The sequence below is a fragment of the Cydia amplana genome, chromosome 19 (genome assembly GCF_948474715.1).
Source record: "Cydia amplana chromosome 19, ilCydAmpl1.1, whole genome shotgun sequence".
NCBI classification, from domain to species: domain Eukaryota; kingdom Metazoa; phylum Arthropoda; class Insecta; order Lepidoptera; family Tortricidae; genus Cydia; species Cydia amplana.
The window spans coordinates 8,547,364-8,571,698 of record NC_086087.1 but is presented as its reverse complement, the minus strand read 5'-3'; the positions used below and the strand labels follow the sequence as shown (position 1 = coordinate 8,571,698).

The 24,335-nt window shown below is 38.6% G+C and overlaps 4 protein-coding genes across 6 annotated transcripts; 2 read left to right on the top strand and 2 right to left on the bottom strand.

Annotated features, from left to right (window-relative positions):
* Window positions 1-37: 37 nt before the first annotated feature.
* LOC134656857 (uncharacterized) lies at window positions 38-7,096 on the top strand. Its single transcript, XM_063512386.1, has 6 exons — window positions 38-272; window positions 1,388-1,570; window positions 2,542-2,724; window positions 3,339-3,545; window positions 3,946-4,693; window positions 5,156-7,096. The coding sequence occupies exons 1-6, from the start codon at window positions 111-113 to the stop codon at window positions 7,039-7,041; spliced, it is 3,369 nt and encodes a 1,122-aa protein (XP_063368456.1). The 5' UTR covers window positions 38-110; the 3' UTR covers window positions 7,042-7,096.
* An 843-nt stretch (window positions 7,097-7,939) lies between these two features.
* Window positions 7,940-12,224, top strand: LOC134656815 (ubiquitin-conjugating enzyme E2 G1). 2 transcript variants are annotated; one of them, XM_063512341.1, is made up of 5 exons: window positions 7,940-8,101; window positions 8,520-8,622; window positions 8,803-8,900; window positions 9,735-9,913; window positions 11,654-12,224. In XM_063512341.1, exons 1-5 carry the CDS (start codon window positions 8,056-8,058, stop codon window positions 11,732-11,734), a joined length of 507 nt encoding a protein of 168 aa, XP_063368411.1. In that variant the 5' UTR covers window positions 7,940-8,055; the 3' UTR covers window positions 11,735-12,224. The 2 variants fall into 2 exon arrangements, with proteins under 2 accessions (XP_063368411.1, XP_063368410.1); XM_063512340.1 differs by having other exon boundaries at window positions 7,946-8,101; window positions 11,387-12,224.
* Window positions 12,225-13,736: 1,512 nt separating this feature from the next.
* Window positions 13,737-15,805, bottom strand: LOC134656759 (cell cycle checkpoint control protein RAD9A). Its single transcript, XM_063512279.1, has 3 exons — window positions 15,739-15,805; window positions 15,257-15,662; window positions 13,737-14,552 (listed from the first exon to the last, which is right to left on the bottom strand). The coding sequence occupies exons 1-3, from the start codon at window positions 15,770-15,772 to the stop codon at window positions 13,793-13,795; spliced, it is 1,200 nt and encodes a 399-aa protein (XP_063368349.1). The 5' UTR covers window positions 15,773-15,805; the 3' UTR covers window positions 13,737-13,792.
* Window positions 15,806-17,167: 1,362 nt separating this feature from the next.
* Window positions 17,168-23,739, bottom strand: LOC134656724 (uncharacterized). Of its 2 annotated transcripts, none has more exons than XM_063512236.1 (6): window positions 23,600-23,739; window positions 22,485-22,528; window positions 21,667-21,942; window positions 21,254-21,395; window positions 18,424-18,604; window positions 17,168-17,427 (listed from the first exon to the last, which is right to left on the bottom strand). In XM_063512236.1, the coding sequence occupies exons 1-6, from the start codon at window positions 23,657-23,659 to the stop codon at window positions 17,195-17,197; spliced, it is 936 nt and encodes a 311-aa protein (XP_063368306.1). In that variant the 5' UTR covers window positions 23,660-23,739; the 3' UTR covers window positions 17,168-17,194. The 2 variants fall into 2 exon arrangements, with proteins under 2 accessions (XP_063368306.1, XP_063368305.1); XM_063512235.1 differs by having other exon boundaries at window positions 23,594-23,698.
* Between the last annotated feature and the right edge of the window lie 596 nt (window positions 23,740-24,335).

Genomic DNA, 24,335 nt, shown 5'->3' with positions numbered 1-24,335 from the left:
CGGTACACATTTGACAGCTGTCAATTTCAGTAAACGTCAAGTTCTCCGACTCACATGTGGATCCGATGTGCGTCTTTCTGTAAGCATGGAAATAATACGAGTTTAAAAAAATGGGTGAAGAAATGGAAGTGGATGCTGTAAAGCCTACTAAAGATGTGAAAGTTACTTCTTCAGTGCTGGATGCATTTGATTTGCTCAAAGCTTCCGATAAAGATGCCAAGCTTAACGGTGGCGCTAAAATAATTTCACGATTACAACAAGGCGGCGAGGAGGTTAGTTTTGACCATTATCTTTAGGAATAAAATTAGAGAAACACAAAGAAATGGATTATATTCTTTTTCGGTTTAGTATAGAGGATAAATTGTTACGTATCCGTTGATATAATATTTATCCCTATCATGCCTTTATTATGAAAAGTTTAATTATATTAGTAACTAGCGACCCGCCCCGGCTTCGCATGGGTTACATAAAACCTTAACAAATTATATACCTAACCTTCCCCAATAATCACTCTATTGATAAGTGAAAACCGCATGAAAATCCGTTCAGTAGTTTTTGAGTTTATCGCGAACAAACAAACACACAAGTTGAGTCTAGTTTGTTAAAAAATATTTTAAATCAGTAATTTTATTGAGGAATCCTATGACTAACCCATTGCCAAAATAGCCCAATGTGTTGTTGATATATGTTGTTGACTATAAAAGTCACCCGTCTATCAATTTCCAGGCCCTTCATAAGTATACTCAACAGGGATAGATAAGAGACTCCTAGATTGGCTTACTGTGTTTTTATTTTATTTTATACATGTATCCAAAAAAATTATCCATTGATTCGGATTTACTCTAGCTAAAGTACTCAAAGCTAAAGCAGTATATGCAGTGTTTTTTTTTATTTCCGTTAATTTCAAGGGTGCATTCCTGAGCTTAAATTAAGTAACTTTCTCAAAGACACCAATATTCTAATTAACTCCATTTCGGAGATAATCAATAATTTATTTTTTTGCTATAAGGCCTCTACAAGCGTGTACACTTGGCTTAGGGCCGGTTTACATATTGATTAGTGTTTAGAATGAGTTCATACATTTGCTACTAAACTTAAGTACAATCTCGGACGATCGATGTTCGAAATGACATTCATATGTCACAGATTTCAATTGTTTGGTTGAGTTAAATGTAATGCCCGTGTTACAACAACGCTATATGCTACATTTAATTAGTTTTTAAACATATTTTTTTTTGTAAAAAAAGCAAAAAGAGTTCTTTTTTTTTTGAAAATTAACTGGCATCATTTAGTTCTCTTAAACATACTTAACCATACCCCTAAGTTAACGGAATTCAATAAAAACACGGTGTATAAACAAAAGTTATATTTAAGAATATTCTTTCAGAATGAAAAGGAGCTTGGGTATGTTTTAAAAAGGCTAGTTCGAAGTTTGGGTGCTAATGTCCCGGACATACGAACAGGTTACTTTGCCACCCTAGTCACGCTCTTGAAGAAGTTTCAAGTGACCGTTGCACAGCTGCTGAAACTGATCAAACAGGAGCTGCACGCCAATGGATCTTCTAAAAGTGTAAGTAATTGCTAAAATGGCAATATTATGAGGTAGCAGAATACTTATGTAAGCTGTAAGTTAATGTATGAAATAGTAATGTGAACATACATGAAAATTGTTATAATCTCTGCTTTTTATGAATTCCATTTTTCATTATGTGAATAAATAAAACCGGCCAAGTGCGAGTCGGACTCGCGTTCCAAGGGTTCCGTACATTAAGTCCGACTCACGCTTGACTGCACATTTCTAATAAGTTTTCCTGTAATCTATAGGTAAAGAACTATTTTGTATGTTTTTTTCATAATTTTAGACCCAGTAGTTTCGGAGATAAGGGGGGACGGGGATGGTAAATTTTTTGCCTATTTTCTTAAATAACTGCTAAACTATTTATCCTAAAATTATAAAAAATATATATTTGAGATTCTTACAATGAGCTCTTTCATTTGATATGAAACAGGATATAGTTTGAAAAACTTTATTTTATAATTTTCTAATTTACCCCCCAAATGTGCCCCCATGTTTAAAATTAATTTGTTTGCGTTACATGTCCCTCTTTGGGTCACAAATTTACAAATGTGTACCAAATTTCAACTTAATTGGTCCAGTAGTTTCGGAGAAAATAGGCTGTGACAGACAGACGGACAGACAGACGCACGAGTGATCCTATTAGGGTTCCGTTTTTTCCTTTTGTGGTACGGAACCCTAAAAATGGAACAGATTGAGAATCTCCTCCTTGTTTTGATGTTGGTTAAATTGTATTGTCACAATGCAAAAAAATTCTATGACACTGTGTCTCAATTTTTGTTTGAAGTCTAGTTTCCACAGTCAATGACATAATGGAACAATGATTTCATCAGCCTTTATCTTTAAAGTAAGAAAAAAATATTAATGTCACTTTTATCCCTTGTCAAACAAAGGAGACTAAAACCATTTTTTTTTATCACACAAGTCATGTTACTTATACTTAGATTTGCATTCTTACTCTTCAGGAAGTTGGTGACGTGGCACTCGGACAAATCCTAGTTTGCTGTGCCATTTTCCGCTCCGGTCACATGCTAAGTTGCTCGGAGGAAGAGCAGAAGGAGATCCTTCAGCTGTTCCTGAAGGCCAGCGCTAAGAAGTCATACCTGGGCACAGCAGCATACTTAATACTACTAGATTTCATTAATGGGGTAAGTATATTTAATTATTTAAGTGTCTTTCAATAGCAAAATACCAGTGTTGGCCGAAACGTTAATGAAATTGACCATTTTTGCCATTAACCATTATAAATTGAACCTTAAACTGTAACCATCCGTTAAGGTTTACAGTTCAATTTATACTAGTTAATGGTCAATTGCAATTAACGTTCGGCCAACACTGCAAAATACAAACCAGTAGTTGTTTATAAAGATAAATAACTAACTTAAATATTATAAGAGTTAAATTAAAATCCCTTATAGTAATAAAAAATTACATTTTGAAGTTGTATTTTTACTCAACTACTTTGCTGTTTGGGGTTCCTTGAGAAAAACACTAGCATCTAATACAGAATGTCATAAAATCACCAAACAGTTCAGAACAAAAGGCTACTTATAGACATAAGGCTATATAAATAAATAAATACACAATATATGGTCCTGTCATCAACATTTTTATATTATGCCATGTGTGATGTGTGACCAGTATAAAATCTACAACACACTTTTGTGTTGGGCTAAACCATTTTAACTCTCTTAATCTCGCCATTTAAATCTTAATAAATGGTAGATGTATTGTTAATGTAGAACTATTTTTTCATTTATAGTTGAATGAGGACCAGTTCTCAACAATAGTCTGGCCACACATCAAACAAGAATTCAAGAAGGAACTGAAGGAGCACTCCCTGGACTCTCTGTACTTCCTCATGGTGGTCAGCAACAAGTTTCCGGCAAAGGTGAAGCTCCGGAAGCTGCTGGGCGTTACTGAAATACTGTGTGAAGACAACATACATGCCATTTGTGAAAAACTTATGGTAAGTTACATTTTTTCCAGGATTCTACCTCCACCATGGGGCGATTGCTTCACCACTAATGTTTATCTCATTTAATGAACATTGCCTTTTTTTCCTGAATATAATTGTTTAGTTTTCTTAAGCCCCATCTCCATATCGCGCGGCAAACCATCGAACATTGGCTCGCGCGGTAGCCGCGCGCAATGGATACCGGGCGCATTGAGTTGGCTCGCGCGGCAGCCCGGTATCCATTGCGCGCGGCAGCCCGGTATCCATTGCGCGCGGCAGCCCGGTATCCATTGCGCGCGGCTGCCGCGCGGGCCAATTTTCGATGGTTTGCCCCGCGATATGGAGACGGGGCTTTAGGTCTACATGGGATGGTTTTAGAGTAGTGTCTAACATAAATTTGCTTAAATTTCAGAGTGGCATAGACTACAACTCCCTAAGTCACCCAATATTCAAAGAAATAAGTATACGAATTGCCCAATCACCGCACCTCGTTCTCTTCTGGACGTCAGGCATCGACAGCCAGCTGGTCAAACACAACAGGAACAGAGAATTAGCAGCCGTTAATATGCTCACAATCATACTAAATAATTTGAAAGATAATGTTGAAGTGATTCCAGACTTGATCAGCAAAAACTTTTTCAAACTGTTCATGGACTGGTTCAAAGGCCTACAGACAGCCAGCAAAATCAGGAACAAACGAGAAAATGAGGATGATCATAAAATTATGATCAAAAAGGAAAAAGACTTGCTCAATGCTCTGAACAAAGCCCTAAAATCTGAAAAAGTTGTCAGCAAAGTCCGAGTAGAAGTGCTAAAGAAATTGCTGTTTGACCCTGGTGAGTTGAATTTTACTGAGATCACGGGAACAAGTATTGTGAAATCTATCATAGCTGATCTGGATAAAGATGGAGTAAAAAAGTTGGCAAAGAAGTTCAAAGGCATACTGTCAAATACTGACAAGTTTGTTAGAGGGGATGTTGAAAGGAACTGGTTTAACAATGAGAGGATGAGAGCTGCGGAGCTTATATCCTACCTCGTAAGCCATGACGCTGTCAAAGACGACACAGACTTTAAACTGACATACATGAAGTTACTGATGTGCTTTGGTTTCTTCAAGATTAGCAGTGGAGACAATGGTACCGTCAGCAGTGATTTGTCAAGTAAGTTCTTCTCGCAATTGTATTGATAACAGTGGATACCTTTATATTTCTCCATTTGAGTATACAGTTGGCTGAAATTAGTGTACACAACTACACACTGTAGTTTCTGTTGTTTAAATTAACTGTAGAAAAGCTATGCAGTAAAAACTACTAAAAATAGGCTATATACATATAGGCTACTTTAAAGTTTATGGTTAAATTTTTTGAACATTTGGTTTACTTCAGCAGGCTGTTTGTTAATCAGTTGGTCATACCAGCCGGGCTAGCACATGATTGGCGCGACAGTATCTCGCGGCGAGATAGACTACCTGTCCCTCTTTTATTAACACAGAAAAAGACGGATAGTCTATCTCGCCGCGAGATACTGTCGCGCCAATCATGTGCTAGGGGTGCAGAGTCTTAAACAATACACTTATTTCCTACTTACTTTATTTATGTTAATTGATGTGTTATCCTCCACAGCTTGCACCAAGTCCTGCTTCTACCGCTGCTTCACATCCCGGTTCACAAATGTAGACAGCCTGGTGGAGGTCCTCTCCTCGCTCGCAGACTTCATCAACAGTATCCTGCAGAAGGAACAAGTTCGGACCAAACTCGAGAAACAATTCCCCAAAGAGAACATGGAGTGCTGGGAACTGCTCACTGAAGTAACGGGGAAGATACAAGGGAATGAACCTAAATCCAAAATTGATAAGGTGTTCCTTGTACTACTGTACCAACTGGGTCTGTTCTTATTCTCCGAGCCGGACCATGTCAAAATGGCAAGGAGTTCCATTAAAGAATTAAAAAGCTGCTACGACCATTACAGGAAAGGGCAAAAGAAAAACGCAAAGAAAAATATAAAGGACAGTTTAGCCGAAGAGGACCCAGAATGGATAGAAGTCTTAATAGAAGTTCTATTGTCTATTCTATCCACCGAGTCGAGCGTCCTTAGGTCTGTGGTCCAGTGTGTATTTAGACTGCTTTGGGAATACATAACGCCTACATCAGTCGGCCAGATTCTCTCCGTATTGGACCCCGACAGTGAAAATAATCCATTAACAGAAGACAGCGAGTCTGAAGAAGGCGTTGACGATAAAAGTGAATCTGAGGACTCCTCCAATGACAATGATGAGAAACATGAAAGCGATGAGGACAAGGTGACGGTTCCTGACCAGCTGAGGATCGCCGTGCAGCAAGCTCTCGGCGCCGCCGCAGACTCGGATATCGAGAGCGTGGACGCCGACATGATCGACGAAGAAGAAGGCAATAAACTCGACGAGGCCCTAGCCGACGCCTTCAGGCAGTTCAACCAGGAAAAAGGCAGGAAGACCAAAAAAGACCGCAAGGACAAAAAAGCCCTGTCCGATTTCAGAATAAGAGCTCTAGATTTGATCGACATATACTTAGAAAAGGAGTTGTCGATGGACATCTGCTTGGGGATGATCGCGCCGCTCACGCGCTGTCTGGAGTTCTGCATCCAGGACAGCCAGTTCAGCGAGTTGGAGAACAGAGTACGAAAAACAATAAAAACGTTAACAAAAATCCGAAAATTTTCGTCCACAGACGGTATCACTATAGACATTTTATGTGACAATTTTAAGTCTATAATTGACAAAGGATCCAGGTCGCACTTCATGTTCCAAGCCGTAGGCGACATTGTCACACAATTCGCTACATTTATTATACACTGCTCTTTAAAAATCGATGGTAATGCCAACGCGAAAAAGTCACCTAAGAAGCAAAAGCATTCCACATCGCAGCTTATTAAAATTTTTTCAGAAGCACTACAAAATTACTTCCAAAACCGAAACTGTCTGTTGCCGATAATTTTCTTCCATAGCGTTCTGCAAACCGAATGGAACGGAAACTACGAACTCGTGCCCGTTATAGTAGACAACGTATTTAACAACAACGTCAGGCAATTCCGACGAAACGAAGGTCTAGAGCTGATGACAGGTTTCTACCGGTCCCTAAAACGATCCAAGCCATCAGGCCAAGCATTAAACAAATTGAATGATTTGGAAGCGGACTTCCAAAACAAATTAATGGGTACCTTGAAAAGTGATAGTGGGTTCGAAGCTAAGAAGAACTTCTTCAACATACTCAAGAAGTTGATAAATATCATGAAAATGTTCCATGAGAGCTGCCATATTCCTTCAAACATAAACTTCAAAACACTGTTGGATTTAGTAGGAACTTTTAAAGGCACAGCCAAATGTAAGAGCATAGGTCAGACTCAAGAGCCCAGACAGAACCAACAGAGCAAGAAACAGAATACTAAAAAGAAAAAGCGAAAGTTTGAGAAAATGAATGGTCATGCGGAGCCGGCCGGGAAGAAGATGAAAAAGAGCTCTGAAAGTGAATAAGTGTTAACTTTAGTTACAATTCATATTTTTTTCGAATACAATTTTAATAAATCGACGTTAAGTGCTTATTTTAACCTATTGTTCCCTTCATAGATGTACTTGATCCAGATTACTTAGGTTTATTTTATAGGTATAAAATCTAATAAGCCGCCGAGCTATTCTCAAGAGATTTCTGTATGTAAGGGTTACCCAAAAATGAACAACCATCAGAAATCTCGGATAAACCAGGATTTTAAAAGGTCGTCGACGCTCATGTTACACCCCAGGTATACTTAATAAATATATCCTATAGGAGAGAGAGAGAGAGAAGGCCTAAATGAATTAAGAGTATCTCTTTCTAACAAACGACGATAAAATAGAAAGAGAGGCAAACAGAATTTATAAGCTATAGTTTGTCAAAGGACCGTCTCATTTCAAACATAGACAGAGAGAATCATACTATCTTTGTCTTACACTAGTACTAGCACCCAAAAGAAAAGGATGAGTATAATTTTCCTGGTTCTTACTGACTGACAAATTGGTTTGACCAACTATAGAAGATTTTATAAAATGTGGGCCTAGAATTCTCTACAATGCTTTTAGAAAGTTTTAATCAGTGTTTTAATACGTTGGTTTACTTATTATAATTTGAAACAATGCATCAAAGAATATAATACTTACTAAATGCATATTTTATTCGACAAAATATAAACATGAAATTTTTTGTCGCTATGTTGGTGTACATGCCAAGCCATATCATTTAAAAGAATTAAATATGATATACAGTTTGACATGTATAATTTACTTTAGTAATATTTTATGTTGATGAGCACAAAAATATCTCAATTTTATACTCGTGTTCCACGCATTCTCAAAATATTTATACTTCAATTATCTAAATGGCAACATTTGCATCAATTTCACCGGAAACAAGCAACTCATATGTTTCACAACCTGTCCAAAACTCAGCCAGCCATCTTTTGTGAAAAATCATTTTATTTCGTGTCGTCTGGGTAAATTTCGCAATTGTAATTAATGTCAGAGCCACAGTCTTCGCTTTTGTTAAAAAAGCAGCTAGCAGGTATGTCTTTTAAATATTTGAAGAGGCTATTTTTTGCAAGCACACTAGCGTGAGCGTCAGACGACATATTCGTACATTCATTGACCTCCGTGGGTCGAATTTTGAGAATCGTCGTGGGATAAATCACCACAATGTGAACGTATGTATTTACGGCACGACATTGGTGGTTATTTCCCAGAAATATTTTTTATGAAACTCAATATTACGTTAAAAATCAATACCCGTAGTAATGAGTGACGTTCAGTGCCAGTATGAGTAACGTTTTCACTGTTTTTATATTTAGTCCTCGTTCACTGACGATCTCACCTCTTCTCTTATCGTACGCGCAGTTAACAAGACAAAGGATTTGCATTAATGGTCTAGTCAATATAGATAAATAATAAAGAAATTGCACTATCATTCCATTGACTGTTTTCAGAACTGAACAAAAATCCGGTAGAAGGTTTTTCTGCTGGATTGATAGACGACAATGACATATACAGATGGGAAGTCCTTATCATCGGTCCTCCGGACACCTTATAGTGAGTAATAAGTATTGTATTCAATCATTTAACTTTCTGAAACTGCTTAACACCAGCTGTAATTAAAAGCTATTGTCTTTAGAAGTTAATTCGCAAAATTTTGGTGAAATATCCCTTAAATGGGCTTATTAATGATCATACTAGACTGCTAGTGTTGATTTACTTTACTGTACTTTTCAGTGAGGGTGGTTTCTTCAAGGCACACTTACATTTTCCAAAGGAATATCCTCTGAGGCCACCACGGATGAAATTTGTTACTGAAATATGGCATCCAAATAGTAAGTACATGTATTTGTTCCCCTGTTTCTTTATTTTTGAGGTTTTGCTGAATTTGCTGTGGATGATTATGCAGCCAAGTCATAATCCTTCTTTTGGCAAACTCCCGCAGCAGGAATGTGTATTTGAAATTTATGTAATACACAGTAAATTACAATTGCAACAAATTTAAAGCGACTGTCACTTGAAGTGATAACTAGAAATAGATGATACTAATAATAATAAGGAATACTCTTTTAATCTCGGGCATCTCAGCCTGCCATTGCTCATAATGTTACATCATAATATGATTATAAACTTAATTAAATGATAAACAAAATTCCTGAGATAATATTTGGATATCTTGAAGTGAAAATGTTTCTATCAGACAAATAGGGTTCAAAACAAGGGTTATTTGGTTAAATTAATATACAGTTGTAATTTAAAATTTACATCATGGCAAAATTATACACAGGTTTTCAAGTAACTGCTGTCATAAATACCTTTTGTACTTTTGGGAATTTTGTTATTGTGTTCTCAGGTGTAGAATTGTGTAGAATTTGGATACAAGTACTGTTATTTTAGCCATTTGCAAAGTAGGTAGTTATGTAGGCATTTTAATGAGATAATCTCTTACCTAAGTCTTGTGTTATACCCACAGAATCCCTGTATTGCTATACTTTCTACGATTATCAGACTCATCATCATCATCTTCCGTGCATATCTAATTTTGTCACCACAGGTCATAGGAGCCTGGGAGCCGATGAAATTGTACATAAATACACACCAACTTAGTAAAAAAACTTATTAGTTATTAATGGTTTTCCAGTAATAATAGATGGTTTAATAAATTTCAGTTGAAAAGAATGGTGATGTTTGCATATCAATACTGCACGAGCCAGGAGATGACAAATGGGGTTATGAGAAAGCGTCAGAGCGGTGGCTACCAGTACACACAGTGGAGACTATACTTATCAGCGTCATCTCAATGCTGGCTGACCCCAATGACGAGAGTCCTGCTAATGTAGATGCTGCGGTATGTAATTTTTTTTTATATAATTTATATAGAAGAATAGACAGAATATAGAAACTAGAGTAATATGAGATAAATAGTATCTCTTTCTTGTTCTCTCATTCTTGAGGATTGTACCCCGCATGTAATTTGTCTCCATTTTGTACGGTCTTAACTGTCATAAGGCCATGTGGGCTACATGGTGCAGACTGCCGACTTTCGAACATCTCATATGTCAATATGTCTAGTGCATAAATAGATCTCAAGTCAAAATAACATGTTACATATGGTAGTCTCTTTTTAGGGGTCATCCATTAATTACGTCACACGTTTAGGGGGAGGGAGGGGGTCAAGAAAATGTGACATGTTGTGACGTGGGGGAGGGCGGAGACACAAACATTGTGATGTCACTTTAACTTCATCAGTAACCGAAAATTAATTTATATTTACTTATTCGCTGTACAGTTAAATAATGAGATTTTGGATGTAACTTTCGTTGTGTTATAAAATTACTAATATTGATATACCAAAAATATTTTTTTATTAAAAAAATAATGCCGAGTTAATATTGTCGATTTCGTTGAAAACAAAATTGCCTAAAATGTGACGTCACACCAGGGGGGGAGGGGTTTGCAAAATGTGACAAAATGTGACAAGGAGGGGGGAGGGGTAAAAAAACCTAGAAATTCGTGTGACGTAATTAATGGATGATCCCTTAGCATGCTGACATTCATTGTTGCCTCAAAATAGAAATTGATGGATTAAGTCCAATTAGATTTGCAAACTTTTTCACTAGGCCTGGGGACAGCAAATTTAATGTTTGAAGAGACAAGCCAACCAGAGTAGAAATCATCAGTTTTAGGAACCTTAAAGAGTGGTGTAAGCCCTGAGGGCAAAATTTTGGGTGTCTTGGAGAGCCGCAATTGTAACTCTAATTAACCGAATGGAACTCGCAAGCTGTGGCTTGCCCAGCCGAGCATTAAGCATATATTAAACAACATATTATTAATTTAAATTTGTTGTTTTTTTTTTTCATAGTTAACACAGCTTGTGATTCAGCCAGACATTCTTTTTAGTGGCTGTTGGTGAATTACTTCATTGACATTTGTAGCTATAACATACAATACAGAACACATGCGTGTGTATGCATATGTTATATTACCAAATTAAAAAAAAATATTCATTTCAAATGTTCCTGCCTTATAAAATGTGGATTTTTTTAAAGCAGTGATGAGATAATTATATATCCCCTTTTAGTTATTTTCTTTGGAACTATGTTGATCTCAAGTAGTCGTACATTTTTAATTAATTCTTAGTTAGTTAGCCAATTAGTTTGGTTTATTTTAATTGACTACATCAACACACTTATACTGTCTGTGTTATTATAATAATCTCAAGACTCATTTTAAATCACTCAAAAACAGGCTTTGCATTGACAATCGCCTGAATTGTTTCGGATTTGTCTTATGTACTGTATACATCGTTTTATATCCACAGAAAGAATGGCGAGAGCGATATTCGGATTTCAAAAAGAAAGTTGCCAGATGTGTTAGGAAAAGTCAAGAAGATTGCTTTTAGGAAAGGACGGGCAGTAGTAGTTGGCATACTGTATGTTGGAGAAGGGCTCTATGACAACTACAGTACCGCCGCATGAGACAGCCACCCACACACCCGCAGGCGCCATGCCGACACGACACGACGACACGACGACACATAACCCATACAACACACGTAGAAACGCGCTCATTCTGCTTCTCTTTACAGAAAGAATGGAGAGAATCATATTCGGAGTTTAAAAGAAAAGTAGCACAGTGTGTAAGAAAGAGTCAAGAGGATTGTTCCTAAACAAACAGTGCCCTTTTTCATTGATTTAGTTGGATAGAGTGAGTGTTTGGTGACGCACTTAGGAAATGTGGGCTCGTGCCGCCGCCCCAGCCCCCCACATCTGGGCCAGAGACAATATTGAAATTGATTTAAAATAAATACTTATTGTAATTAAATGGTATTGTAATTACGGTAAAGTTGCCACATCAAATAATAAATTTAAATAGAATTTGAAGTCTTTTTCATCTTTTTTAAGACATGTTAGCTAGCTATTATTATGATAATAAAATGTGTATTGTAATTTTTGATAGAAAAAACAAATCTGCATTTTGTTCTTTTACTTCCATAATTATACTTTGTTGATCTCTGTATAGTAGAAACCAAATGTGAAGTGATTTAACAAGATTTATTTATTATGTTGTACTACATCTCGCATACAATTATAACCGACTGTAACTAAACTTGTAGCATTTTATCAAAACTGAAATATTAAAAAAAAATGCAAAAGCTACTTTCGATATTTCAATTTAACTATCCATTATACTTAGTCCAGCCAGCAAATGAATTTAGGAAATTTGATATAGCTAATGCTTATGTTAGTGATAAATTTAACACCTACATATTTATATTTTGTTCTTTAGGAATACTGTAAAATTACCAAATGTATTGATTCTACCCCGTCTAATTTTATATACATGAACATAAATTGTTATATTTTATCCAACGGAAAACTATAATAATAGTGCTGGGATATAATCGTACATCGTACGTTATGTCATAGAGAAAAAAATACATAGAGCGCTCACTCCATACATCAGTTTTAGTACCAAAAAGACTATTAGCATCTAGCATCGAGTAGCGGAACTATTCAGTACTGCTACTTGACAATAGATGTAGTGTAGCACCGACCGGAAAGTCTTATGCTGTTGAGATAAGACTTTCCGGTCGGTGCTACATCTATTGTCAAGTAGCAGTACTTATAGTTCCGCTACTCGATGCTAGATGTAGACACTGAATTAGTCGTCTGAACTGATGTATGGAGTGAGCACTATGTATTTTTAGTGTACCGCACAAACTTTCTTCGCGGTACACTTATTTCTCTATGGTTATGTGCATACAAAGCTATCTATAAAAATGTTCAAGTAATCGTTTTCATTGTATAGTACAGGTACAAATTAGTAGTAAATTGATTGCATTTGGGAATTTTTCAGTCGATACCTACACGCTCGAAGGACCACATTAAAATGACATCAGGTTCAGTTTGGTCACTTCAAAACTAATAAGTCTTATCAAGTCATCTAATGCGTGTGTAGTAATAAGTTAAATAGTACTACTATTGATTTCTACCGATTGCATATGTTCCTGAAACCCACCAAGGCTAATTATTATACAAGGACTTTCTCTGAGGCGAATTAGCAAGTTTCTCGCTAGGATTAGTTATACATGGTGTGCACGTCTCCGAGAAAATCTTTGTGCAGTTGGTCTATGGTGTCTACTGTAAGGTGGAACATAGCAATCTCTTGCATACCGCTTGGAACGTGTGTACAATATTTTTACCTGTGTATGTATATTTTTTACTATAAAATATTAATGCAGTAAATATGCGACATTTCATTTATACACAACCTCTAAATATTCATTTAAATAGCCAGGGTACTTCTCTAATCCATGCAATCTTCGATTTAGGAAACATTTGCAGCAGAATTAGCTAAATCAAAGATTCTTTAATAGTATTAAGATGGGTAAAGTACCTACTATAAAGAAAGAAAATCGTGCCTATTCAAAATGTTGTTAGTCAGCTGAACTAGACGGCCCTGTACTACGCCACGTTTTGTGTCTAGATTATTCAATCACCACACACCTGTCATATATTACACAACCGTACGTGCGGGGGATAAGTATTCGGTTCTTAATAGGGTTGGCAACGCGCATGTGATACCCCTGAAATTTCTAGTGTCCACTGCTAGCAACCAGGCAGGTCGTACGTCGATAGCCACCTACTTGTGGTATAATAAAAATACGATTTAAATATAGATAATTTAATATGGGTTTACAATAACTTAAACAGATAAATCACAGTCACAACTCAGGATCCGAGTCCTCAGCCAATACGGTGCCTTGTAAGGAAGTAATATCTATAGTTTGTTCAAAACACCTTTTGAACACTTTCCGCACAAATGCTACTGCTGTAGGCGAGGGTGGAATAACATCACAGTCCATATTATCTAGCTGGTTGTTATTTATTATACTGTTCTCTTTGGCTGCAGCTTCAGCATTCACCTCTGCGTGCTCTTCAGGAATGTCAATAAAATTGAAAAGATGTGAGTCTTCCTCTAAACATTTGGATATGTCAGTATTAGATTTAGTTAAATTAGGTTTTTTTCTCGCTGATCCGTGACTCGTGTTCACGTCTTTTCTCTTGGTCCTCTCGGTGCGTGTGGTGTTCTGAGTGGTAGTTTGAGAGCCACTGTCAGCCTTGGAGGTAGCAAGAACGAAATGTGCCTCAAATGTAGAAGCATTATGGACAATGAATACCACTGGGCGGCCAGTAGTTTCAAAATGTATTTGGATTGGTAGACTTAAAGCTTCAGCAAATGCTAGCAATGCTTTAAATTCTTTTAAAGTAAATGTGATCATTGTGTCTGCACCTATGATGTAACTATCAAATTCTGCGGGTTTCAACATCACTTGTGTTCGAATAACTTTGGTAAGGTCGCCAACAGTGTCTATATAATTACGGAGAAGCATGTTCTGTGGAGTTACTTCTAGAGTTACCTGGTCATCTGAATTCTGGAAGTTACTTAACGCTTCAGAGAGTATTTTCTGTGGAGATGTGATTCTGAAATGTTACAAGGTTAATATGAGTAAGAGCCTAGAACAAAACATAAACCTAAACATCTAGTTTTAAGTAAGGTGATCAAGAATTATTTTTTATGGTGTCACCGCTGTCATTCACAAGTCTATTAAAATAATCTATGTCTAATTATCCAAAATGATTACTGATTTGAATTACATTACATATCATTCTAAGGATTACTGGTGTTTGTTGAATTTTACGGTTGCTGATTGTTGTTGATTAATACATCAATTGCGGTTAGAGCAACTGGCCCTTATTAGAAATGTCTAATATAATATTAAAAAACCGGCCAAGTGCGAGTCGGACTCGCGCACGGAGGGTTCCGCACCATCAACAAAAAATAGAACAAAACAAGCAAAAAAACTGTCACCCATCCAAGTACTGACCCCGTCCGACGTTGCTTAACTTCGGTCAAAAATCACGTTAGTTGTATGGGAGCCCCACTTAAATCTTTATTTTATTCTGTTTTTAGTATTTGTTGTTATAGCGGCAACAGAAATACATCATCTGTGAAAATTTCCAACTGTCTAGCTATCACGGTTCGTGAGATACAGCCTGGTGACAGACGGACGGACGGACGGACAGCGGAGTCTTAGTAATAGGGTCCCGTTTTTACCCTTTGGGTACGGAACCCTAAAAAACTTTAAAATGAGGACAAAGTAACAAATTGTGTGGTTGTTAAATACCTATTTGGAACCAAATCCTTAGTGTACACAGCTTGCATTGCCTTACAGTCTAATATTGAGACAAAATGTGTCTTGACAATCCCATGCTTGCATCTCAGCTGAAAAATCAGCTTACAAGACTCCGGGTCCAGTTTAATCTCTAAATTCTCTACTTGCTTGTCCATATGAGTTGGGGATTTGAACGTATGTAAGGCAGATTTCATTGAGATTTTACACTTTAATCCTTCATTATCTTCAGTAGAATAGTAATTGTAGTTAAAATAAGAAAAGAAGTTTTTGTTAAACTTCACAACAGCGTAAGCGGATTCAGCTGCGTTTAGTGTCCTTAGCATCACACAGTCCGCAAGCGATTCAAGGTAGAGTTCGTCTCCAAATCTTGCTAAAGCGTGAACAGTCCTCCCTAAAACTAAATACAAATTTCACTTTAGAATAAATTGAGAATTCATAACATTTTTGGCAGACGCTTAATACAAATTACTGACCTTTCACATTTGGCCCTGGTACGTGACATTTCATCGTGTTGTTTGTTGTCTATTTACATTCATATATCATTTAAATTGGGGACAAAAATCGCAAAATTATACCGCAGTAAACAGCGGTAAATATTCTTGACAGATTTGACACTTCCATTTTTTTTAATTTTGAGAAGTCTCACTAGGAATATTTAAGTCAGTGACAAAATCGTTGATCATTGTTAAAGTGGTAACACACTATCGCACCGCATCGCGACCTCATATATACTTGGTCAACCAGATCTTGACAGTGGAAAAAGCGGCCAAGTGCGAGTCGGACTCGCCCATGAAGGGGTTATTTAGGCGATTTATGACGTATTAAAAAAAAACTACTTGCTAGATCTCGTTCAAACCAATTTTCGGTGGAAGTTTACATGGTAATGTACATCATATATTTTTTTTAGTTTTATCATTCTCTTATTTTAGAAGTTACAGGGGAGGGGGGGGGACACACATTTTACCACTTTGGAAGTGTCTTTCGCGCAAACTATTCAGTTTAGAAAAAAATGATATTAGAAACCTCAATATCATTTTTGAAGACCTATCCATAGATATAGATACCCCACACGTATGGGTTTGATGAAAAAAAACATTTTGAGTTTCAGTTCGAAGTATGGGGAACCCCAAAAATGTATTGTTTTTTATTCTATTTTTGTGTGAAAATCTTAATGCGGTTCACAGAATACATCTACTTACCAAGTTTCAACAGGTTTCAACAGTATAGTTTTTATAGTTTCGGAGAAAAGTGGCTGTGACATACGGACGGACAGACAGACGGACAGACAGACAGACATGACGAATCTATAAGGGTTCCGTTTTTTGTCATTTGGCTACGGAACCCTAAAAAGCGAACACTGGGACAAGCGAACACTCATAGATAATCCTCATACCGTTCCTCTTACCCCATAGAATTAGATGAAGAGCGGATTCTAGGTCTGTGTCTTGCCCCGAGTCATATTTATATGTATTGTCATCAAGGAACGTTAAGCCGGCTTCCCACGGCCCGTGTTTATTACAGGCCAGGCCGGACCGCGCCACGCCTGTGGATGCCTGTGCGGTTGATTAAGCCGGCTTCCCATGGCCCGTTTTTTCACAGATCTGACCGCGCCTCTACAGGCGGACAGATCGTGGGAACGGTCGCATCCGACGAGGCCTGTGCGCTGTCCCAGGTGAAATGAACCGACGCAGACGCGCCCCTACAGGCACCGTCGCGCCGCGCCGCGACGCGCCTTTGAAGTTACCGACTCCCGACGGATCGGACGGGTGACGACAGGCCTCGTCGGATGCGACCGTTCCCACGATCTTAGGCCTGTAGAGGCGCGGTCAGAACTGTGAAAAAACGAGCCGTGGGAAGCCGGCTTTAGCATTTGGTTCGCATGCTGGGGAAATAAACCAAATATTCTGGCAATACAAAATTTATTCAAATTCATTGATTATTAATAAAATAGGCTTTAAACGCGGGATCATCTTTTAAGAACTCGAAGTTTTCAATTGTGGTGTTGGAAAGATGCCAGGCAGCGAGCAGGTGGCAGGCGCCGGGGGGGTCGGGGTCGCAGTACTCGCGGGGTACACGCGCCGCGGCGCCGGGGTAGTACACGTACTCGGAGAGTACCCGGACTCCGCATTCTACAACGTTGTCTTCCAGGCTTCGCACTACACCTGTAAATTGACAATGACGTAAGTAGAGAAATTGATTTCAGGCCCCAAAATTAACTCGAAATATAACATTTTATTTTATTTTACTTTATTAGACAACGAAGACTTTTTATATTACTTTATTAAACAGACATCGTACAATATCATGGGTAGGTAATACAATTGCACATTATGGCTTAAATCTAGCACGAGATCCAAAACAAGTGTACACAGCATGTTTTACAATGTAGCGGAAATATTACAAACTGAAAAATATCAGAGAAGAAATAACTATCTAAACATTACAATTATAACGAGTAACGAACTTTACATTATAAAGACTATTAAACATCACAAATGAAACAAACCTAGAGGATTAAGGCAGATGTCATCAGTTAGTGGGAGAAGAGGACGCCAGCCAAGCACTTCCTAAACCTAGCGATGTGAGGGTCAAAAATATCAATACCCCTACCGCGATGATCACCGGCTGTTAAATCGTTAAATATTTATTTTCATACTTGGTCTACACTATTAGAGGGGCACTTTGATATGTTCAGAACTTCATTGTAAGAAAGTAGGTACTAATAAGATAACTCTGCAGCGATTTTGATAGTAGGTAGGTAGGTCTGAAGTCACTTCAGACTCTGTAACCGACTCTGAACTATATTAGGGAGAGGACTAGGGAGGATCCCAATATCTTACACGTGTTAGTTCAAAAAGTTTAAAATATTCAACTCACGTTTAACACTTTGACTTTGTGATAACACACGTTCAAAGACTTCAAGGTACTTATAAGTAAACGGGTTTTGTCAAAGTAGAGGGCATCAACTAATAGCATGAGTTGCAAATCGTAATCCAGCTGAGCTGAGACCCGATGACGAGGATTGCATCAATGCTGTTGGTTGACTACCGCACGTAACGTCTCCGCGTATCACCAACTCAGTAGAAAGGCAGCCTTACTCTTTACTCATCGTTGATAGGTTTCAGTAGACTTATTCCGTGGCATTGTAGCAAACTTACCGTTTTTGCAAGTATCGTTGATGACCGTTCTAGGCACGCTCAGGTACCGATCCAGCGTCGAGTTAAAGCTACTCTTCAGGCAAAGAAAGTCGTCCTCCACGTACTCCGACCGCCGTCGTGTCGGAATCGTCTCGTACTTGGTGACCGAGTTGAACACGCACGGGTCCGGCTTCGTCGGGCTCTGAGGGAATTTCGATGAAAGAATTAAACTGTCCAGGTGTCCAGGAATGACATATTATATTTCCTTTAATTTGTTAGTTTTTGATAAAATTTGGTAAGTTCTGGGCGGAATAAACAAGAACCGGTTTTTTCCATACATTCTGTTAACGCATGCGTTCAACGCTGCGTTTATCGCATTAAACCAACCGCGCGCTCAATTATAGAATTACTAGATTAGATAAATAGTGAATACATACAAGACAAGATAGGCTATAATGCTCGACAATGAATATGATACCGATGACCTATTTACCGATAGGTACAGTGATTTTGCCAATGTGAATTTCTATATATTTCAATCTATAAGCAATCGCCATCGCCCATGGACACGTGCATCACCAGAGGCGTTGCAAGTATGTTGCCGGCCTTTAATATGGGATGGGAACAGTGCCGGCCCGAGCCCTTGATCAGGGTAGAGCGAAATCAGATTTTGGCGCCCTTCGTTGAATTTTTTAAGCGTATTTTCCACCCCCCCCCCCCCCGACACTCGCGTCTTTTAGACCTTTTTTTTCTCATTTGCCATTTTGGCGCCCCCCTTGCCATGCGGCGCCTAGAGCTAGAGCGGCCGCTCCACTCGGTCTGCCCTAGATCCGGCCCTGGATGGGAGCAGGAGCACAATCATTTGTTGAAGGTTTGAAGACATTGAAGGTCGTATCGGTCCGGAAATACCGCGGGCAACAGTTCCTGAGTTCCTGACCTTAGAGTCTGTGCGGAAAGAGAAGAGTAGTGGAATGTATGGGGCCGAATACATTCCACAACTCTTCTCTTTCCGAATAGACTCTACTCAAGGGGAGTTTACTGGAATTAAGGTGGCCACACTAACCGGAAACGTCGTTGGTTATCACGATTCGCGGTAACTATAATTGACCCTTCATACGGCCACACTGGGATTATCGCGATTATCAAGGGCGTTTCCCGTTAGTGTGGCCCGGGCATGAAACATTGAGAAGTTATCCACACGTTTTGTTGATAAAACACAACTAATCATTGGGGAATGCGATAGATATAGGCACCTAATTACGTCATTGATATTGTTTTGATAGTTACCATAGGTAACATTGATTATGATAATTAATATTAAGTACCTAAATGCACACAAAAAGATAACAAAATTTATTTATGTCCAAACATTAAAAAATGTCAAGTCAGCGTACCTACGTACGAACTTTTGAGGGCAATGGCTACGGCGCTTTTGATGATGTGAGCTTTTGGTAGGTTAAGTATGTCAATATCTATGCTAATGGGTTAAATTAAATCTATTAATTCAACATCACGCTACTCAAAGATATTAGGTAGGTTACCAAAAACTAAATCATAATGACTTGCAAATAAAAATGGGCTAAAGACGTAGTAATCATGCAGCTCTATAACAACAGGTTTATGTCTAAAATAGCAATACGTGAATATAATTTAATTTAATGATAGCACAACCAGCGATAATGTCACGTGATTTGTACGTGACGATGCGCTTTTAAAGCTAACTATGTCACTATTGTATACTTTTTCTACGAGACAACCGAAATAATAAACCAAACTACTATATAGCTATTGAAAACCTAAGTCTTCCGTAAACGAAGTGCAGGCCTGTTGGCTTAAATGCTCGTTGATGTCTTTGTTAGTAGGAGTCATACAGTGAGTAATAGTTGTACCTACAATCAATTGTACAATGTAGGTATGGTAATACCATTTTAGTTTGATCTACATTTAAATGACGCCGTAATTCAAAGATTATAAAATGTAGATAGGTAAAATGTGTGAGAGTAATAGGTTATGAGCGCGGAAGAGCTACAATACACACACTACAAACACTTACAGTACCTGACTAACTGACAGACCTTAACCCCGACGCACGCCCGCAGTCCCGTACGAGAGTTGAAGCAGTTGCTGGCAGCTCACCCACACACCGTCGTCCAGGTATGAGCGACAGCGTATAGGTGTCACTACAGACTCTGTGACAGTACCTCAACGCACGTGGGGCCCGCGGTCCCGTACGAGAGCTGCAGCCGACCTTGACAGCTCGTCAATACACGTCGTAGAGGTTTGAGCAGCGTATATCCTGTAACTACAGACACTGTGACAGTACCTCAACACCGACGCACGTCGGGCCCGCGGTCCCATACGAGAGCTGCAGGAGCCCTTGACAGCTTGTCAATACGCGTCGTAGAGGTTTGAGCAGCGTATATCCTGGAACTAGTTACAGACACTGTGACAGTACCTCAACACCGACGCACGTCGGGCCCGCGGTCCCGTACGAGAGCTGCAGCAGCCCTTGACAGCTCGTCAATACGCCGTCGTAGAGGTTTGAGCGACAGCGTATATCCTGTAACTACAGACACTGTGACAGTACCTCAACTCCGACGCACGTCGGGCCCGCGGTCCCATACGAGAGCTGAAACAGCCCTTGACAGCTCGTCAATACGCCGTCGTAGAGGTTTGAGTGACAGCGTATATCCTGTAACTACAGACACTGTGACAGTACCTCAACACCGACGCACGTCGGGCCCGCGGTCCCATACGAGAGCTGAAACAGCCCTTGACAGCTCGTCAATACGCCGTCGTAGAGGTTTGAGTGACAGCGTATATCCTGTAACTACAGACACTGTGACAGTACCTCAACACCGACGCACGTCGGGCCCGCGGTCCCGTACGAGAGCTGCAGCAACCCCTGGCAGCTCGCCCAGGCGCCGTCGCGGACGAGATATGAACGCGACGCACGTGATAACGTATGGACTGTCACCACCGATACGCCTGACCTGTAAAAACAGAACGTATAGTAGCGGGTACAATGGTAAAATGTGATGAAAAAAGTTTTTCCTGAAAGTTGGCGCCCCCTTTGTTTTACTTAAGGTAAAATTAATGTCCCAGGAGATGACACTGACCCCTAATTAAAATGTCCTTCAGCATGCTTTCTTGGACGCTCTTATCGAAGCTATATATGATGGTAATTCAATGCGTAATTTCGAGTAAGTACTCCAAAGTCCAAACTCCAGAAAACTAACTAGTTCTCTAATAAAAATTCCTTACCTTCCTTTAGCAATAGTATCCTTCAGCGTAGCTTCCCGTTCACTCAACAAAGCTATTTTCTCTCGAAGCTTCGCGGCGAGTTCCTTCGCGAGTTTAAGCGCGGCCTCCAACTTCGCCTGAAGCGTGGGCGTAGACACGTAATCCACCTCGGGGGCTTTGTGGCTCTCATTGGCTTTTGTCAGCGTTTTTGGGAGCTCTTGGTTGGGAATTTGTAGCTCTTGATCTTCGTACTGTTTCAGGTCCGCGTCGTAATTCAATCGAGCGTTAATATCTTTACTGAAAAGGACGTTCATTTAAAAAAGTAAGCCTGACTTAAGTAGCCAGTAATGGACAAAAACCTAATTAGTAACAGTACCGCGGTAATAGATTAAGACGCTATTATCACTGATCGTCATTATAGTCGGGTAACCAATTGATATTAAATATTGCTGGCGTCGTTGTATAAATTAGGAGTTTAAGCGGTTAATTGCATTTATTACTTATTTATACTTTGCTCTGACAAGTTAAGCTATGTTTGCAGCGATTTTGATAGCACAGACCATGCAAGTGTTATTTTAAACGTCATAAGTCCATAGAAGTTTGATGTTTAAAATAACACTGTGCTATCAAATATCAAAATCGCTGCCAACTTAGCTTAGCTCTCAGCAAAAAGTGTCCGACAAAAACGTAGATATAATTACCCCTTAACCGAATTGATTCCCCTTATGAATTCATTCATAAAATGGCCATGCAATTTTGCGGCTGGATGTAGTGTAAAAATATAAGATAAATTTAGACATTAAGATGTAGGTACGGTCTATCGGTCTTCATTTACTTACACTGATCCAAATTCATCTTGCACTTGCGGCATCCACTCGGAGGCCTATAAAAGTAATCTAGTTTATTTTTGTTTATAATTTTGAATCGACAACAACAAAAAATCGGCATAAATAAAATAAAACATATTTCTGTCTTGGGTGAGACTTGAACTCGTTTTTACATTGTTCGATCCTCGTTTTTGCATAGGGGTACATCCAAAACATGTAAAAAAATACAGCGAATAAAAAATCCTTGTGACCTTCGTAAAAAAAAATTTACTAAGGACCCATAAAGGGGCATTCCACGAGAATGTCGCTTACGTAACGACATTATTCTAATACTTCTGAAAATGCTGAGTAAGCTATATTGGGTCTGTTAATATTTCACGACTTGGCTAAGAAATTGGCAGTATATTCTAGAACTTTAGGGATTTGATTAAGGTAGCTGCCATACAAGGCGAAAGCGTTACCTAAGCGACATTCTCGTGGAATGCCCCTAAAAGGAGGGAAGGAAGGGACATTGATAACGGGCCGGATGAGTGTAGTTTTAGACGGGAGGGTGGTAGCATTAATTTCGATTTGTTTCTAAAGCTCCTAGGTCAACTGTACTTCTTCACGTTTGGTATAAAACTCTGGGTATTTGCGGACAAATTTTACATATTTCTAAAATATATAGGTAAGGCACGGTAATATTATGTGTTCTATAAAGTGGGGTTTACAACTGGTAGTTTGTTTCATGCTAACGAGTAGGTATGCGGAAGTTTTTTTTGTAATGTGAAAAGATTGGAGGCATCTGCGCTGTTGCCCCATAGGATTATCCCATAACAGAGCCAGGAATAGCCATATGCATAATACATTACAAGTGTGATTGGAAAGTTTATGGCAATTTTCGTTTTCATACGCACAAAGCAAAAATTATAAAGCAAATAGATAATGAACTTATTTCTGGTATACCTCCTATCTTACGAGCTGAACCTAATCTCAAATCCCTATAAGGATAGGTATAGGTAGGTGAAGGAAATTCGAACCTGTATTTGATTATTACACTGTACCTAATGTTTGAATTAGGTACTAATTAAGAATAGAGATGCTAAATCGGAGTGTGATACCTTAGCGAGTAAAGTACTTAGACTTACCCAGTTGCCGCAACAGACATGTAAAACTTGTAAAATGAATATCAACTTATTCGAGAACATTTTTAGCTATTACTAGACTGGCCAGTTCTTTGGGCGTTCTAGTGTTAAACTGCCACGACTGTGCCGTGTTTACAAAATACTTGAAGCGATTAGAGGACCGATCGAAGTAGCTCCATTGTTTCCTTGTTTTTGAAAAAGGTTTGCCAGGTGGATAGTAAGATTAAATTCAATTGTCTTTTGTGATTTAGAGTGATAGTATTACACATTGATTAGTGTTTAGTGCGAGTTCATACATTTTGCTACTAAACGCAAGTAAGAAACGTGGGTACTATTATGCTGAACTCGTACTAAACTACTGTATACTTGTTTATATGTATAGGATTCCTCCTATATAAATAAGTATGTATACTGTGTAATATCTCAATGTAAGGGATGATATTGACCTAGTTTGCAATTGGGTCGCTCGGGTTCCTTTGATGTGGCATTGAATCAAACCACATCTCTGACTGTTGGTGAATAAGTTTAAGGCTGTTGATATATCAACGCAATCATGTTATATAATAAATAATAACTTACACCTACCTAATGTACCTACACATGTTTATAAACATTGTGAACGTTAACTTAGGTACTTTAAAGCATCTATAGCTTGTTTCATATTTCATTCGGAAAATTTCCATAATTATCTACCTAATAATACCTAATCAATAAAATATAATCATACGCGCGTAGTATT

Excerpts from the sequence above, each read along its gene's own strand:
- LOC134656857 (XM_063512386.1), top strand. The coding sequence starts at position 111 with ATGGGTGAAGAAATGGAAGTGGATGCTGTAAAGCCTACTAAAGATGTG. Across the intron at positions 273-1,387 it reads TACAACAAGGCGGCGAGGAG|AATGAAAAGGAGCTTGGGTA; the intron begins GTTAGTTTTGAC and ends ATATTCTTTCAG. Across the intron at positions 4,694-5,155 it reads CGTCAGCAGTGATTTGTCAA|CTTGCACCAAGTCCTGCTTC; the intron begins GTAAGTTCTTCT and ends TATCCTCCACAG.
- LOC134656759 (XM_063512279.1), bottom strand. The coding sequence starts at position 15,772 with ATGAAATGTCACGTACCAGGGCCAAATGTGAAAG. Across the intron at positions 15,663-15,738 it reads ACCAGGGCCAAATGTGAAAG|TTTTAGGGAGGACTGTTCAC; the intron begins GTCAGTAATTTG and ends ATTTGTATTTAG. Across the intron at positions 14,553-15,256 it reads AAGGATTTGGTTCCAAATAG|AATCACATCTCCACAGAAAA; the intron begins GTATTTAACAAC and ends GTAACATTTCAG.
- LOC134656724 (XM_063512235.1), bottom strand. The coding sequence starts at position 23,659 with ATGTTCTCGAATAAGTTGATATTCATTTTACAAGTTTTACATGTCTGT. Across the intron at positions 22,529-23,593 it reads GTTGCGGCAACTGGGTAAGT|GCCTCCGAGTGGATGCCGCA; the intron begins CTAAGTACTTTA and ends TTACTTTTATAG. Across the intron at positions 21,943-22,484 it reads CAAGATGAATTTGGATCAGT|TAAAGATATTAACGCTCGAT; the intron begins GTAAGTAAATGA and ends CGTCCTTTTCAG.
- LOC134656815 (XM_063512341.1), top strand. The coding sequence starts at position 8,056 with ATGTCAGAGCCACAGTCTTCGCTTTTGTTAAAAAAGCAGCTAGCAG. Across the intron at positions 8,901-9,734 it reads TGAAATATGGCATCCAAATA|TTGAAAAGAATGGTGATGTT; the intron begins GTAAGTACATGT and ends AATAAATTTCAG. Across the intron at positions 9,914-11,653 it reads CTGCTAATGTAGATGCTGCG|AAAGAATGGAGAGAATCATA; the intron begins GTATGTAATTTT and ends TTCTCTTTACAG.